Source organism: Triticum dicoccoides, chromosome 4A (assembly GCF_002162155.2).
Source record: "Triticum dicoccoides isolate Atlit2015 ecotype Zavitan chromosome 4A, WEW_v2.0, whole genome shotgun sequence".
NCBI classification, from domain to species: domain Eukaryota; kingdom Viridiplantae; phylum Streptophyta; class Magnoliopsida; order Poales; family Poaceae; genus Triticum; species Triticum dicoccoides.
This window is the reverse complement of record NC_041386.1, coordinates 424,575,144-424,591,402: the sequence shown is the minus strand read 5'-3', so window position 1 is coordinate 424,591,402 and position 16,259 is coordinate 424,575,144. Positions and strand designations below refer to the sequence as shown.

General features: G+C 41.8%; 1 protein-coding gene across 3 annotated transcripts; it reads left to right on the top strand.

Annotated features, from left to right (window-relative positions):
- The first annotated feature begins 3,590 nt into the window (after positions 1-3,590).
- Positions 3,591-15,565, top strand: LOC119286020. Of its 3 annotated transcripts, XM_037565364.1 has the most exons (28): positions 3,593-3,763; positions 3,842-3,962; positions 4,051-4,166; positions 6,916-7,032; positions 7,136-7,276; positions 7,422-7,860; positions 7,954-8,107; positions 8,482-8,603; positions 8,731-8,822; positions 8,919-9,186; positions 9,261-9,312; positions 9,865-10,013; positions 10,096-10,166; positions 10,254-10,427; positions 10,670-10,738; positions 10,889-10,993; positions 11,071-11,160; positions 11,862-11,937; positions 12,015-12,111; positions 12,200-12,269; positions 12,365-12,544; positions 13,779-13,901; positions 13,984-14,067; positions 14,152-14,336; positions 14,431-14,569; positions 14,646-14,705; positions 14,868-14,972; positions 15,063-15,565. In XM_037565364.1, exons 1-28 carry the CDS (start codon positions 3,668-3,670, stop codon positions 15,174-15,176), a joined length of 3,609 nt encoding a protein of 1,202 aa, XP_037421261.1. In that variant the 5' UTR covers positions 3,593-3,667; the 3' UTR covers positions 15,177-15,565. The 3 variants fall into 3 exon arrangements, with proteins under 3 accessions (XP_037421259.1, XP_037421260.1, XP_037421261.1); XM_037565362.1 differs by having other exon boundaries at positions 3,591-3,763; positions 7,422-8,107; XM_037565363.1 differs by having other exon boundaries at positions 3,592-3,763; positions 7,422-8,107; positions 8,919-9,174.
- Positions 15,566-16,259: the final 694 nt, after the last annotated feature.

The following is a 16,259-nucleotide window of genomic DNA, read 5'->3' as shown; positions in this document are numbered from 1 at the left end:
AAGGCGGTTTGTATTGCAGGCTGCCTGAAATGACAGACAAAATGGATACATCAGTATAGATCTCCAGCCAGTTACCTGCAAACAGGAAATTAAGTGTTGAAACAGAACCTGGTTGGAAGGTTAAATCAATACAAAGGCTATTTACAAAGCAATTTAGTCTGTAAATTGAAACAAGACAAAACTGTAGGCATATGAATAGATCCTCTGAATCCATGTACAAAGATTATTTACAAGGTCTGCTTTGGTTTTGCAGATGTTGGCGCAACAAAATAGCGCCGCAAGCACGAGCGCTCGCAGCGGCCCTAGGGGTCAGGAGGGAGGAAGGACTTGAGCAGCGGTGCTTGCACTCTGTACAAGGAATGCTCTGCTGCAGATGCAACACTCTTCCCCTGTTGTTGGGTATGAAAGAGTTCTCTGGGTTGCTGCTTGTATGACGTAAGTCAGAAGGGTGCAAATTCAATAAGTTGTTTTGCATTGTGCCTTGTTCGTACCTGCGATATACTCCCTCCGTTCCTAAATATTTTTCTTTCTAGATATTTCAACAAGTGACTATATACGGAGCAAAATGAGTGAATCTACACTCTAAAATATGTCTATATACATCCGTATGTGGTGTTCCATTTAAAATCTCTAGAAAGACAAATATTTAGGAATGGAGGGAGTATTTATGGGAACCTATCAATCAGTTGTCAACAAGTCCTGTTATCTGGAACGAAATGATCTCTGTCTACAAAAAGAAAAGCAACTGAAGGGGAAATCAGTCTATGCGGATGCACTTTATATAACGGAATGCAGATGTTTCCTGTTAACTTGGTGAGGATCATATTCATGTCTAACTGCAGAGATGGATGGGCATTGCCCGGTTGGGGAAAAATATATATTCATGTGTGCATTTAAGCAAAGTGTTAGGCTTGTTTGTGATTCCATGGTGCCAGCCGATGTGAAAATATATATGTGTTGTTTTTTGTTTTCGAGACACAAGTAAGAATATATAATATTTTTTTGGAGATTTTTTTGGAAACTATAAGAACAAAAAACACCGAAGGCTGAATCGTTTTGGCATTACTGGATAAAAACAATAGCCATATTGAACGAACAATATCAGTTTATTTATGCCGTTACAAGATCAACTTCTTTTGTTAACGATCATGTTCACATGTTATTTTTGCTATATATGATCCCAGGCCAGGCTTCAGGTTCATATTCAAGTCAAGTGAGAATTGGGCTGACAGACTTACGAGAGCTAGCATTATTACTAGACAAAAACAAACAATAGAAACAGTGAATGAACATAGGCCTGAGTTAATGCGCCAACACACATTCTACTTCCATTGTTGACAGTCATGTTCTCCTATTTTTTACAACATATGGTACCATGGGTGCCTCCATCAGAGACAAATACTGGACTTTCAAGATAATCCATGTGAGTCTGGCTCAAACATACATATGAGAGGCTCACAGGGTAGAAAGCAGGAGCATATGTTGTTTGGTTGCAGCCCCGAGCTACATGCCTGAGTTTTTCTCCTGCCCGAAGGTGACCTGAAGTTGCATCACAAATTGACTGATCCGACACATCTCTCTTTCAAACCAGTGTTTGGTTGACAGCCTGAAACCACGCCTGAAGCAGGCAATGTTTGGCTCATGATCGGCCTGAGCTGCATTCAAAGCAATATTTTATATGGAGTGACCAGGCAACAAACAGCGGAGAGTAGCCATGCTCAGGCGTCCAATTCTTTAGGCCTAACACAGGCCGCTTTGCACAGGCACAAATCTTCAGGCTAAAATCTCAGGACATCAACCAAACAGGCCTCAGGCAAGATACATGCAAAGGCTCCGGCCAGGCAATCGAACTCAGGGTAGCAACCAAACAAACCCCGTATCTAGCTCAGGGCCATATGTATAAATCTACCTTCGGCAGAGCTCGTAGTTGTGTGCCCCTTTTTACGCGCCTTCATCAGAGCTCGTGTACCCCCCTTCATTAGACAACACTTTCATCCGAGTTGCTGTCCCAATGTTCGTTGGGGCTCCTGTCAGTACTCCCATCAGAACTAATATCCACATGATCATCCATGCGAGATACGGGGGTTCTCTCCTCCTCTCCTCTCCTCTCGTCTCGAGAGGAAAACTTGAAAACTAGCCCAGTTGTTTCAGAAAGAAAAGAAATGTTTCGGTCGTGAAGGTTTTTTTCTGCAATAAGGGTCTTGTTTCATAAACATAGCCCGAGTGGCAACGCTGGAGGAGCGCACGACGTTAGAGAGTGAGTGGTCAAACATTTCAGCATGACGCATGTTTGAGAAACATAGCTCCGGTTGCAGGAAAACACTAAAGAAGCGTCGGGCGTGAGAGCTCGTCGTCGGCGTGTTGGATTGGAGCTAGCAGATGCTCGCGGGGCTGAGATGGAGGAGGAGCAGCAACTCCGGCGAGCACGACAAGTATTAGTCCCCCCCGTGCGTCGACGACAACGATTTTGCGGTGGTGGGGGCTGGCGCCGCGCTAGGCATAGCTGTGTCAGGACGACGGATCAGGGAAATATGTTTTCGAAACAAAGGGATTGTTGCAGGAAGTAAGAGGTGGTCACGTGCGCGCGATGATCAGATCCAACGGCTGTCAGGGCGCTGATCGAACGAAGCTCCATGCGACAGATGTTTCCAAATATCCGTCGGCCAACGCGTAGCGGCACCCTTAAAAGTACCATCTTTGTCTTATAATGTAAAATGTTTTTCAATTTAATTTGAACTATAGAAATGTTTTATTTCCTCTATCCAATAATATAAGACAAGGAGTATATTATCGGACGGAGGGAGTAATAAACTTGGAGATGATATTTCAAGGGTCCGATGGACATCGTATGTTTCGAGAATTTTGCTCGATCTTTCCACCTAGACATATAACCGACTTAGACATCGACCGCCTCCCAAAGGTTGTCTTGACACCATAAGGCTGGTCATAATAAGAGTAACATAGCAAGTAACATAACACATCCCAAAAAAGTTTGCTTACATGGCATGTATTTAATGAGGAGAGAGATGGTTGGAATAACATGATATGTTAATGTAACATAACACATCCCAATGCAAAATGAGTCTACATCTTAATAAATGATGGCTTGCATGATACTACATACATGTTACTCCCCACTATGAAGGTGGTAACATAGACTAGACTAGTAACATATACTCCCTCCGTTCCCAAATACTTGTCTTTCTAGGCATTTTAAATGGACTCAACATGCGGATGTATGTAGACATATTTTAAAGTGTAGATTCACTCATTTTACACCGTATGTAGTCACTTGTTAAAATCTCTAGAAAGACAAGTATTTAGGAACGGAGGGAGTACATTTTACTAGTCTAAATTACTTCCCACTATGACCAACCTAAAAGTGTCCCGAATACAAGCACGACAAGGCAGGCTAGTTACACACGTGTCCTACTAGATATCCTTAATCCATATATCCATATATATATAGTTATATAAACCTGCACAAATCCACACAGCATCGCGTCTCAAACGAAGTTAAAAAAGGGGAAATCTTTATTATATAAACAAAAAAAGAAAAACATCCATTTCCGACGTACGAAGCCGAACCCGAAAGTTTTCCTCTCGAGACGAGAGGAGAGGAGAGGAGGAGAGAAACCCTCGGCACGCTTCCGGCGAACGCGACACGATGGTGGAGACTCGCCGGAGCTCCGCCGCCAAGCGCCCCTCCTCTACGTCACCGCCCCCCGGCTCCCCCTCCGCCCCTCCCCCGAAGCGCCCCAAGGTGAGGCCCCTCTCCCCGCGCGGATCGGACAAGAATCTCGCGCCCGATTCGGCCGATCTGAACCCTGTCCCTCGCCAGGCGGAACCTCCGGCGTCGCCGACGTCGTCTGCGCCCGGAAGGGCCGAGGAGGATTCGGAGGCGGCCGCGGCCACCAGGAGCGCCGGCTTGGCGGACGACGACTTGACACCGGCGATTAAAGGTACGGGCTTTCGTCTCCTTTGGGCTTCCTGTGGTCTGGTGCGATGGATTCGTGATCCAGTTTTTAGGGTTTTGACTCGCCGGTGCAGATCAAGGAGGGGATAAGCGGGCGGCTGCTGCTGCTGAGAGCTCGCGTAGGAGGAAGGAAACGCCACCGCAGCAGCATGCGGCGCCATGGGCCAAGCTGCTCTCGCAGTGCTCACAGGTGAGGGAGTTCCTGTTGGTTTCTATCTTGGCAATTGCTTGTGGTTAATTTTTGATTCCGTGCGTAGTAAAGACGGGATTTTTAGGACGTGTAGGATTCTGGTGGTTTTGTAGCTCTATTCTAGGGTTTAGCGGTGTATTTTATAGTTCTTCCGTCTAGGTCCTCTTTTATTTGCAGGATTCGAAACAGCAGGGGTAGTTTAACTGTTGGATTACTTGAATCCTATAGGAATTTTTGCCCAAGCTGTAAGAGTAAATGGGATTTTCCTATGAAATTGGGTGCAAAGGAGCTCATACTGAAAATTCCTGTGGATTACAATGCTTTGGATCAAACGACCAACATACAATGAATATAGCACCTACATCCCTTTGATATCTTAACAAAATCCTTGGAATCAGAGATGCCCTTGGAGCGTGATAGTGATTAGAGCTCACAGTTTAGGGTGTTGGGCCACTGCCTGAATCTAATGCTTAAGTCCACCTAGATTTTAGAGCCATTGTATTGCCTGTTAAATGGACCCAACACATTGGATTTAGCATGTGTAGATGTTCATGTTCACTTGTTGCGATCAGCAGTAGCAATTGTTGGCATGGTCTTTAGAATGTTCTTTTACGAGTATGCAGGACAAAAGAAATTTCCAGCAACATATTATAACTAGATTTAAGATTTTCTCTTGAATAACCATTTCAGCATTAGTCGGAATTTTGCCAGTGGTCACATCATGTATATAATGATGGAAATATATTTCTGATACTACTCTTGTTAGTTGTGGGGGATAAAGCTCCTTACCTGATATCTTAGTTATATCAGCTAAACTGCAATGGTCTAAATGAGGAGGCTTGACTTTACCTCACCGACAGAATAATTGGAGATAAAACAGGAAGACAACAAATATAGGCAAAACATGAATGTTCTCAAGAGAGCTAAACACATGTTCTCATAATCCAACTCTCTACCAAACAAGTACTCCCTCCGTTCACAATTATAAGATGTTTTAGATATTTCAATTTTGGACTAATGTACGGACTGAAATGAGTGAACAAACACACAAAATGCATCTTTATACATCCGAATCAGAAAAAAAGTTAGAACATCTTATAATAGTGAACGGAGGGAGTAGGAAATAGAACCACTTTCTCTTGTTGATTATCATCCCAGATAATACACAGGATAGGGAGATTTCGAAGTGCAATAGAAGTTGTGTGTTTTATTCTACAAAGCATGGACACGGCAGGAGTTGCCGAATCCCCGTGCTGACATGGCTGGACACGGGGACAAGCGGGGATACGCGTATCCCGCTGTATTTCCCGAAATAGGAATTAAAAGAAAGAAAGAAAGAAAAGGGAGGAAACGGCTGGGACACGGAAGGGACACGAGGCAACGCTGGATCTGGAGCACCCTGCCGCCGCCGCGCTGCTGCTGCTGCTGCGCCCTCGCCACCGCGGTGCTGCTGCTGCATCCCCCACTGCAGCGCTGGCCGCTGCTGCAGCAGCAAGAGGAACACGCTGGGAGGAGGGCGGTGGCGAGAGCTGCTGCGGGGTGGATGAGAGATCCATCACTGGGAGGAGAGTGGCGGCTTGGTCAAAGCGTTAGAGCAGAGAGAGATAGGGTTTGAGTTTTGACGGTGCAGATTAATCTGTAGCATCCAGTTGCTCATGAAATGGCACTAGCTGGGCCGGCCCAACTACTAATGGATCATCTTCTTTGTGGCCCAGTTACTGCTGAATGGGGCAAGCTCTTGTTATTTTTTCGTCTTTAACTCTATAATATATGGCATGTTTTTATTTATTGTTATATATACTTGCCGTGTCCCCGATGGGCTGTTTTTGAAAATTGATGTATCCCGTGTCCCTGTATGCGTGTCACCGTGTCCGTGTCCCCGTATCCGTGCTTTGTAGGTTTTATTAGCCATTCATGTGGGGATGCATTTCATTTGTATGAATAACCCATGTAGGACTGTTACTTTGTTGATGAAGTGACAAGATGGTTCTAGCTGACTGAACATTTCCCTGCTAGCGTTTATTCGTGAGTCACAGCACTTTTTGCTGAAAGGATTCCTCGTCTGGGAAGGCTACATGATGAGTCTTCTTAATTGAAGTCAACTGTAGATAAATCCGAGACGATGAAGTTTAGTTTTGACTTTGTGTTATGCTAGTGGACAGTCTAAAAGCTTAGACTTAGGCTGATATCAAGATAGATTGTGTGCTGGAGCTTCCAAATTTTAGGTAATTAGTGGCTAGTCGATATAGGCATCTCCCTGTTTTTTATGCAATGAGGCTGGTGTTTATGTTAGTTATATCACATACCCTCCTATTTGCTCGCTTACCAGGTTCAGCACGAAATCATAAATAGACTCTTCGGTTGTCGGTCAGTTTTCCTTATAATCTGGTCAATTCTCTTCTTCTATATGAGAAGGCAGAGCTCCTGCCGGTTGCTCTAAAAAAATAGACTCTACCAAGGATTGTCGCATTTGGCACCGACTTTTCTACTCTTTCTCGTAAAAGCAAAAAGAAGTAGGAGCGAACTGAAAGTGAGCCATAGACAAGGATGATTGGAAATTATTGCAGTTTATGTTGCCAATATGTCGCATTACGGTTCTGGTCAAAAGTTGTAGCGTTCTTTTTTATTTTTGTTTGTTAAAGTATGTGTTGCAGTGACCTTGAGAGCGTTTTTTTATTTTATTACTGCATAACAGGGGATGTACTGTACTGTTATTTCGTACTGATATTAAATATTGTTTATGAACCAGAGTCCTCATCTTCCTGTCAGTGTCCCTCAATTTTCTGTTGGCCAAAGCAAAAGATGTAATCTATTGTTGAAAGACCAATCTGTCAGCAAAATACTTTGCAAGCTGCGGCACGTTGAGGTACATCCTTGTATTTTCTGGTTAATTTTTCTGATGCGAGAAGTGCAGGAGCACTGTCAGTTGCTGATGTATATAATAATCATTGGTTGTTGTTTTTATTCAGCAAGGAGGTCCGTGCGAGTTAGAGGTTATAGGCGACAAGGGCGTGGTCCTTTTAAATGGAAGGGCCGTAAATCCAGGCATGAAAGTTCCCCTTACTGGAGGGGATGAAGTCGTATTCAGTTCATGCGGCAAACATGCTTATGTATCCTACTGTCGTTCATATTCATGCAATCATGCAGCTTCCTTTATTTCAATTAGAACTTCCCTTTATTGGTCTAAGCGTGTCCCTTTAGAATAGTAAACTTCATCAGATCTGTTGCCTTTGTTTTTCCTTTACCTACATACAGATTTTTCAGCATCCTTTGAATGATAAAGTTGCTAAAGCGGTGACATCATCTGCCGTTGGCCTTCTAGAACCTCCAGTTGCTGGTGTCAAGCATATCCATATGGAGAACAGAACAGAAGTCACTTCGACCGTTGCGGGGACAGAGATGTTAGCATCCGTATCGAGTCAATCGAAGGACCTAGCAGCAGTGCCACCTGCATCAGCTGAGGAGAATCAGAGAGTAGTGCAACCTATCATATCATCTGCTTCTGATAAATCAAAAGGGCACTGCATCAGCCCTGATAAAGAATGCGAGAATGGGGAAAACACTAATGAGGCTAATTCTAACATTGAAGACTCTCCAATGGATGTGGTTGCAACCCCCATATCTCCTGATGCTGTTGCTAATGACACGAGTCGACAAAATGGCTTTGGATCTGATGCTCATCTTGATGAAATCGGTAAGATTGCAACTTATAAGATAAGGCCAGTTCTGAGGATGATTGCAGGGTCAACTGTATCAGAGTTTGATTTGACTGGTGATCTTTTTAAAGCTCTTGAAGATCAGAGGGATCTCATCAGGGATCTTAACACGTCAGCCAGCTTACCTCCGAGCAGATGCCAAGCCTTTAAGGACGCGATGAAACAAGGAATTATTAGTCCAAGTGATATTGAAGTTACATTTGAGAATTTTCCCTACTATCTTAGGTGATGCTTTGACTTAATGGTCCTTTGATTTGCTTTGGCCTCTAATCCTGTTTTTTAGCTTCTTCCTGTATAACTGGAATTTTGCATACATTTTATTCTCTGTACTCTACATAATAAAAGGAAGGTTGTCTCTGGTTACTTAGTTTTTGACAGATTTTGTTCTTTGTATTCTATCTACATAATGAAAAACTAAGGTTGTCTCTGGTCACTTAGTTTTTGATGTTGTGCAGAAGGAGTAAAAGTAAATATTTAGTTCGGTACGGCTTGTTCATAGCGTATGTTAGGTTTATGCCCTTGGAATGAGACATGTTTTTATTTATTGTTCCATCAAGTGTTTATATCTTTATATATTTATTGATCTCTATCTTATGCAGTGAGAATACGAAGAATGTGCTCTTATCATGTTCATTCCTACATTTGGAAAAGAAGGAATTCATTAAGCAGTTCTCCGAAATTTCATCAATAAACCAGCGAATTTTATTATCTGGTCCATCAGGTAAACTTTTCTTTTTGTCATTGCATATTGTCTCTGTTGAGTCACATTTATGTCCTTGAGGCATGTCAGCTTGCACGCTTTTTGGGAAATACCATTACTTATAAGTATCCATCTAATTATGCATCAGGTTCTGAGATTTATCAGGAAACATTGATAAAGGCACTTGCCAAAGATTTTGGTGCTAGACTACTTGTTGTTGATTCACTCCTGTTGCCTGGGGTACGTTTTCCTACTCTGGACATACTCAGAAGTCCGCGAGTACCTTGAAGAGTGATATTTCCGTGTGTCTGTTATTTGAAACAAAACTGTATGTAGGTGCCTTCAAAGGACCCAGAAACCCAGAAAGATGTTGGCAAGGCTGATAAGTCAGGGGACAAGGGAGGTGGTGAGAAATTGACAATTCTTCATAAGCATCGCTCTTCCTTGGCAGACACAATGCACTTCAGAAGACCAGCTGCACCAACTTCCAGTGTGAATGCTGATATTGTGGGTACATCCACTCTACATTCTGCAACTTTGCCCAAACAGGAGTCCTCAACAGCTACATCCAAGGGCTATACTTTTAGAGAAGGTTCGCTAGCATGTCAGTATCATTTGATAAATATTTCCCAGTTCAACTAGATTTTACTTGGACATAATTGCACTCATCTTCTGTAGGGGAGAGGGTGAGGTATGTGGGTCCAGCTCAGCCACCTTCAGGGATACATCGGTAACTCTTCTCCTATTTACTCCCAGCCAGCTGCCCAGATTCCCACTATTTTTTTTTCCAACTTTGTTGGTGCAATCTGAACTGCTATTACGATGTTGATTGATTGGGTGGTATGAGAGGTGATCTAATCTCTCCTATATGTAGTGGATAAGTTCTGTAGAAATGTGGGTGGAGAGAATGCATTCCTGTGAATTACAAGAAAGTATGCTTTGACAAGAGGCACATGTACCTGATGAAACGTATGGCTATAGGCCTGTCATATATATGTATGTCAATAGGACAGCGGATCCGCCAGTCAATAGAAGTATTCAGATCGTACCTCCAAGTACTTAGCCTACATGGAACAGTACAAATAGGAAATTGGCAACATAAAATTAATCTGGAATTCAGTCGCCCACAATCCAATTATGATTGTTCTTCATTATGTTGCAATTACACTGGATTTAGCTGGGTAACAACTTATCCTTTTGTCTTGATCGCCATCTAATTATTGTTGGTGATCATATTGTTCTTTTTGTATAATTGCCGCTAAATTTCTTAGTTGGTCTTCAGGGGCCCAAGTTATGGTTATCGAGGCAGAGTGATGCTTGCTTTCGAAGAAAATGGATCGTCTAAAATTGGAGTCCGATTCGACAAGCAGATCCCTGATGGTAATGATCTTGGTGGTTTGTGTGAGGAAGATCATGGCTTCTTCTGTTCTGGTTAGCTGGAACTTCTCCATCCCACATGTTCCCTAGTTCTTACAGTTTGTTATTTGCTGCTGATCATCTGTTGTTTCTGCAGCTGAATTGCTTCGCCCAGACTTTTCTGGTAGTGAAGAAGTTGAAAGGCTAGCTATGACCGAGTTAATTGAGGTAGCGTGTCTTACTTGGAGTTTGGAATACTAGAAACGTAAATCAGCATCATGCTATAATACTGATGGTATGATCCTTGCCTGTCAGGTCATCTCAGAAGAAAGCAAAATTGGTTCTCTGATAGTGTTACTAAAGGATGTAGAGAAATCATTCACTGGAATCACAGAATCATTTTCATCTTTAAGGAGCAAACTCGAATTGCTTCCACCTGGTGTTCTGATTATAGGATCCCACACCCAGATGGACAGCCGTAAAGAGAAGGTACATATATTATTTCCGAGAAATTAGACAAATTATGTTGTGTTGAGCATGGATTGGTGTTGAGTTCGCATTGTAGTGTGGCATGTTGAAGTTTGATATTGCTAATTTTGGCCACATTAGGTAGTGTTATTTCTAAATGTGTTGGCATTGAAGAACTTCTCTCTTTTCCATTTTGATTCTTATTGGCAACCTCTCATGAAGGGCTTTAAATATTGGCTAAGATGGTGCTTTCTGTCTTATAGGCACATCCTGGTGGATTTCTTTTTACGAAGTTCGCTAGTAGCAGCCAGACGCTCTTCGACCTTTTCCCGGTAATTTGCACTCTACTTGTTCTTTAAATTATTTTTCTCTGAGTGTTATTAAATGCATATGGTTCCATATGCTACTCTTATGAACCATGGCACTGATGTTGCCCATCTTTTTCACTGTATTGTGATGCATTATTGCATTCACAAACTCAGGATAGCTTTGGTAGTCGGTTGCACGAAAGGAACAAAGAAAGCCCGAAGGCAATGAAACATCTAAATAAACTTTTCCCGAACAAAATTTCCATCCAGCTTCCACAGGTAACTATATTCTTTGTCGCACTCATTTAGGTGTGGTTCTTATGTATACTGTCTAACCTTAAAAATTACAATTTCAGGACGAAGCATTACTTACCAGTTGGAAGCAACAATTGGATCGTGATGTTGAAACCCTTAAAGCAAAATCTAACATCGGTAGCATTCGTTCGGTAAGCTACACGTGAAATGCAAGTTTCTATTGTATGTTCCAACCTGGCTGGTTGACGTAACTTTCTATTGTATGTTCTCTGAATTTGTTTTTTAACAGCCCTTCTGCAATATTTTCTTAATTGATTTTTTTTTATATATTGTTTGTTACATCTGCACTCATGCATAATTTCACCATTACTTGGTTTTACAAATATTTTCATGCCATATTCCTCTTGCCGTATATATCTGCGAATGTTTCCTACCACCCATGGGTAGTTACACTCGTGTGAGTTCTGTAGGTTCTTTGTAGTATCTGTCCAAACCACCGAGAGTATGTATTGAGTATGTACGTGTAGTATGTAGTATATAAGAATATTTGGGTAGTATATATACCACTTTTAGGCAGTATATACCTTTTTTAGCATGTTGTTTTATATGTACAAATATGAAGGTATTTTCGAAATATATAAAAACTGTGGACTCACGTGCAATTTTTTCATATAAGTTGCGTTGAAATATCTTAGATATAGTATATGAACATACTTAGAATGATAAAGTAGTATATATACTACCACATGGTGGTATATGAGACACGAGGGTAACTACCATATGTATATATATAACGGCTTGATTCTTATAGGCTGTTTTGCTTCCCAATTTCAATGGATATTTCTAGATCACCCGACACCATCATCTGATTGCTGATTGCTCTGTAATGCAGTTTTTGAATCGCAGTGCGATCGAGTGCAATGACCTTGAAGAATTATTCATTAAAGATCAGTCACTGACTAATGAAAGTGAGTTCTTTTTGTTCGCTGTATTTTATCTATAGATAGAATTGAATTAAAGTTTTTGTTGCTCCAAACTTTCTTAGATGTGGACAAGATTGTCGGGTACGCTGTCAGTTATCATCTTAAGCACAATAAAGTCAAAACCTCCAAGGACGGTAAACTTATTATCACGAGCGGAAGGTAATCATGTTGTTGCCAATTTCATTTTACTGTATTTTTTTATTTAGTCTTCTCTCTTGAGAGCTAACTTGCTAATTACGAATGGCAGCCTTAAGCATGGCCTCGACATGCTACAGAGCATCCATAGTGATAACAAGAGCTCAAAAAAATCGTTAAAGGTACTTGTTGTCTCGCACATTTCAAACTTTGTTGTCATTCCCCAAATATTAGTGCTTTTCAGTTTTTTTTTTCTTCTAAGCTACTTTCTTCTTAGGATGTTGCCACAGAGAACGAGTTTGAGAAAAGGCTTCTGGCAGATGTTATACCACCGAATGATATTGGAGTCACCTTTGATGATATTGGTGCGTTGGAGAATGTAAAGGAAACATTGAAGGAGTTGGTGATGCTCCCACTGCAAAGGCCGGAATTGTTCTGCAAAGGGCAGTTAACGAAGGTAGTAAAAAAAACTAGTATTCACATGGTCTCATACATGGGGCTTAAGATTTATTTTCCAACTGTAGGTTGCATGTCATGATAGAAATTTAACAGCCCTTTGTTAAAAACAACAAGACACTATATTTACTCTTGCTATTCCATATTATCAGTACTAAAAAGATTCCAAACCAATAGTAATAATAATAATTGCTCCCCAAAATATAAGGCAAGCTTGACTTTCTTGGTCTTCAACACACAACTTTGACTATGATTTTCACTGATAGTATATCTACAAAATAAGGACAAGGGCCGCTCTGACGCCTAAGCGCCAAGGTGAGGCGGTAAGGCGAGGCAAGGCGACGCCTTAAACATTGCAGGAAAAGAGTCATCAATAGGTCTGCACATATTAATACTAGAAAAAGAGCAATGGCTGAGAGATGGGCCACTACTTATGCACCTCCCAGTGGCCCAAAAGCCCATCTAGTGGCCATATACACCCCCGTGACCTAATTCCACTCCTTCCCTTCTTTCCCACCACAGCCGCCACGAAGCCACACCCTTCTGGTCCTCCCTCCCTCCTCCAGTCCCCTCTCCTCTTCATGGCCCCACCCTTCTCCCTCACAGCAGCAAGCCCCAGGAGCCCCCAGTCCTCCCTCCTCTTCATGGTGCCGGGAGACAGCGGGGCCGTCATCTCCAAGCCCCAGGAGCAGCCAGAACTAGGGCAGCCACAGCCGTACACTTCATGTCTGTCTAAGGCGGGGTAGACGCCTTGCCATCCTGGGGCGCCTTGACGCTTAGGCGACGCTTAGGCGACGCCTTAAAAACATAGATAAAGGCATAAAATCAAATTATTTTGCAAGGCAAATATGATTATACCACTTATACATGGCAATTCTGTGTGGTTTCTCTAGGTAGCTTCGCAGTGTCACTGTAAGGTTTTCATTTCAGAATTTTCTAAAGTGTCAAATATTTCGAAGAAATCTGGGCTCTTACAAGGCTAAGCTGGTCTAACTTGATAGATATAGATAAATAAAAATATTTCTTCACTTCTGACAAGAAACTCTTGGCAATAAAATTGGGGCGTGGGGTTTCCAGCCTCTCCTTTATTTATATCTGGTGTAGAAAAAATAGTTCTACTAGTTAATTTGCAACCTGTTTGAAACCAAATTTGAAGATTATGTTGACTACCTAAATTTGTTGTACGGATTAAGTTGTGATCTTAGAAGTGCCTCCTCTCAATCTATTCCTTGCAGCCTTGCAAGGGAATATTGCTCTTCGGCCCCCCTGGCACTGGGAAAACTATGCTTGCTAAAGCAGTAGCAACTGAAGCAGGCGCCAACTTCATCAATATATCAATGTCAAGCATTACATCGAAGGTATGGTTCCATCTAAAGAACAATGAATGAGGTACATCGTGTGATTCTTGATGCTAAATGCTATTTTGTCTACTACTTTCAGTGGTTTGGCGAAGGGGAGAAATATGTGAAGGCTGTTTTTTCATTAGCAAGTAAAATATCCCCCAGTGTTATTTTTATTGATGAGGTATGGAGAATATTAATTGCTTTTGTTGCCATATTGATTTATCTGGCTATTTATACAGTCTATTAAGTGTATAGCTTTGGACAGGTCGATAGTATGTTAGGTAGGAGAGAAAATCCTGGGGAGCATGAAGCCATGCGCAAGATGAAAAATGAATTTATGGTAAATTGGGACGGGTTGCGAACGAAAGATAAAGAACGTGTACTGGTTCTTGGTGCCACAAATAGACCTTTTGACCTGGACGAGGCTGTGATTAGGAGGTTCCCCCGCAGGTAGTACTACAGTCTCATGTGCTGGTCTGGGATTATCTAATTGCTGCCTATTCGTCTCTAACGATTTGGTTCATAATAATAATCATTGTTGTAGGCTAATGGTAAATTTACCTGACGCATCAAATAGAGAGAAAATTTTGAAAGTAATTTTAGCAAAAGAAGAGTTGGGACAAGATACTGATCTGGCGTCACTTGCTAATATGACTGATGGATATTCAGGAAGTGACCTGAAGGTACATTTGCTGTTTATTTGCGCTCTTTTGTCCTTGAGCATCGGAAGTGACATCACTGATCTGGGTGTGTTTTCAGAATCTATGTGTAACTGCAGCGCACTACCCCATTCGAGAAATCCTAGAGAAGGAAAAGAAGGTAGGCATGTTATCAGTCTGCCTGTGGCATGCATTAAAATGGATACTTATATAGAAAGGCTCTTTGGTTTACATCATTGTATAGATGGTTTTTTCATCCCTATGCTTTGGTTAGATTGTTTGATTTAAATAGGCTAAACGTTGGTTCCTTGATAATATGTAGGAGAAGAATGTTGCAAAGTCAGAAGGTAGGCCTGAGCCTGCATTGCATGGAAGCGAGGACGTCCGTCCTCTTAGTTTGGATGACTTCAAATCTGCCCATGAGCAGGTATTTATCATCCATCCCTACCTGATCCTCGCTTGTTTCATCATTGCTTTATGATGATGATAGGATAATCTGTTCGTTTACCACATGTAGGTTTGCGCGAGCGTGTCATCTGATTCGGCAAACATGAATGAGCTTGTTCAATGGAACGACCTCTACGGCGAAGGAGGTTCAAGGAAGAAGAAAGCACTGAGCTACTTCATGTGAGAGCAAGAATGTGCCATATTGTACAGTCGCTATACTACCCCTCCCTCCTTGGCAGGTGCATCTTGGCGACTTGTCCGGCCAAAACCAGTCGGGTTTTTCCTCCTCTCCCCTTCAGGAGCAGCGGCCGCCTACCATCCTGATCCTCCTCCCTCCCGTGTAATTAAAATTGTGCACCGAGTCTGGGTTATTTATCAGCTTCTGTTTGTTCCTATTAACTACAAAAAAGAGAGTCCTCCATCCTCCTCTCTTGATCACCTACCTGTTTGCAGCCAATTGTCGTTGGGCTTGGCTATAGGCCCCTTGTGTGCACCTATGTACATGTTTAATGAAAGGGCATGGAATAAGAACCTTTTCCTCTTGTAGACAGTGATGATTCTTGCTGACGGTAACCGGCCATAGATTGAATTTTTTTTGGTATTATCATTTTTTTAGGGAATGCCATTCGGCTAGCTTTATTGAACTTAAAAAACTGATACATCATTTATCATCGCTGGCATGATAAGACTAGGTGGGTCATCATCCCACACATTGGTTTCAAATTTATCATAACTATACCTAGCCAGGATATGAGCTACTTCATTATATTCTCTATTACTCCCTTTGTAAACTAATATAAGAGCGTTTAGATCACTACTTTAGTAATCTATAAACGCTCTTATATTCTTTAGTAATCTATAAACACTCTTATATTAGTTTACAGAGGGAGTACAATGTTTATATTTCATCTTAGCAAAACTTGTAGCCAGCAAAGTGCAATCAAAGAAGATGCATGTTATCTGATTGATATGGTTTGAGTCACCTGCATGTTACTGACTGAATAATAAAATCATTCAGGCCAATCAGTTGAGCTAGGGTGAAACCCTCTCTCAAAGCATAAGCTTCAGCCGTCATTGCATCTGACACATAGGGAAGACTCAGGATGCCGTCGGAAAAACTTTGGTTTTGTCACTCTAGTTTTTGCCAACTTTGCTTATACCACTCTAGAATTTGACAGCTTATTTTTACCACTCTTAGCTTTTGACAATACATCACAAATGCCATTCCATGGCAAAAACGATAATTTTTCATTTCACTTTTGCCACT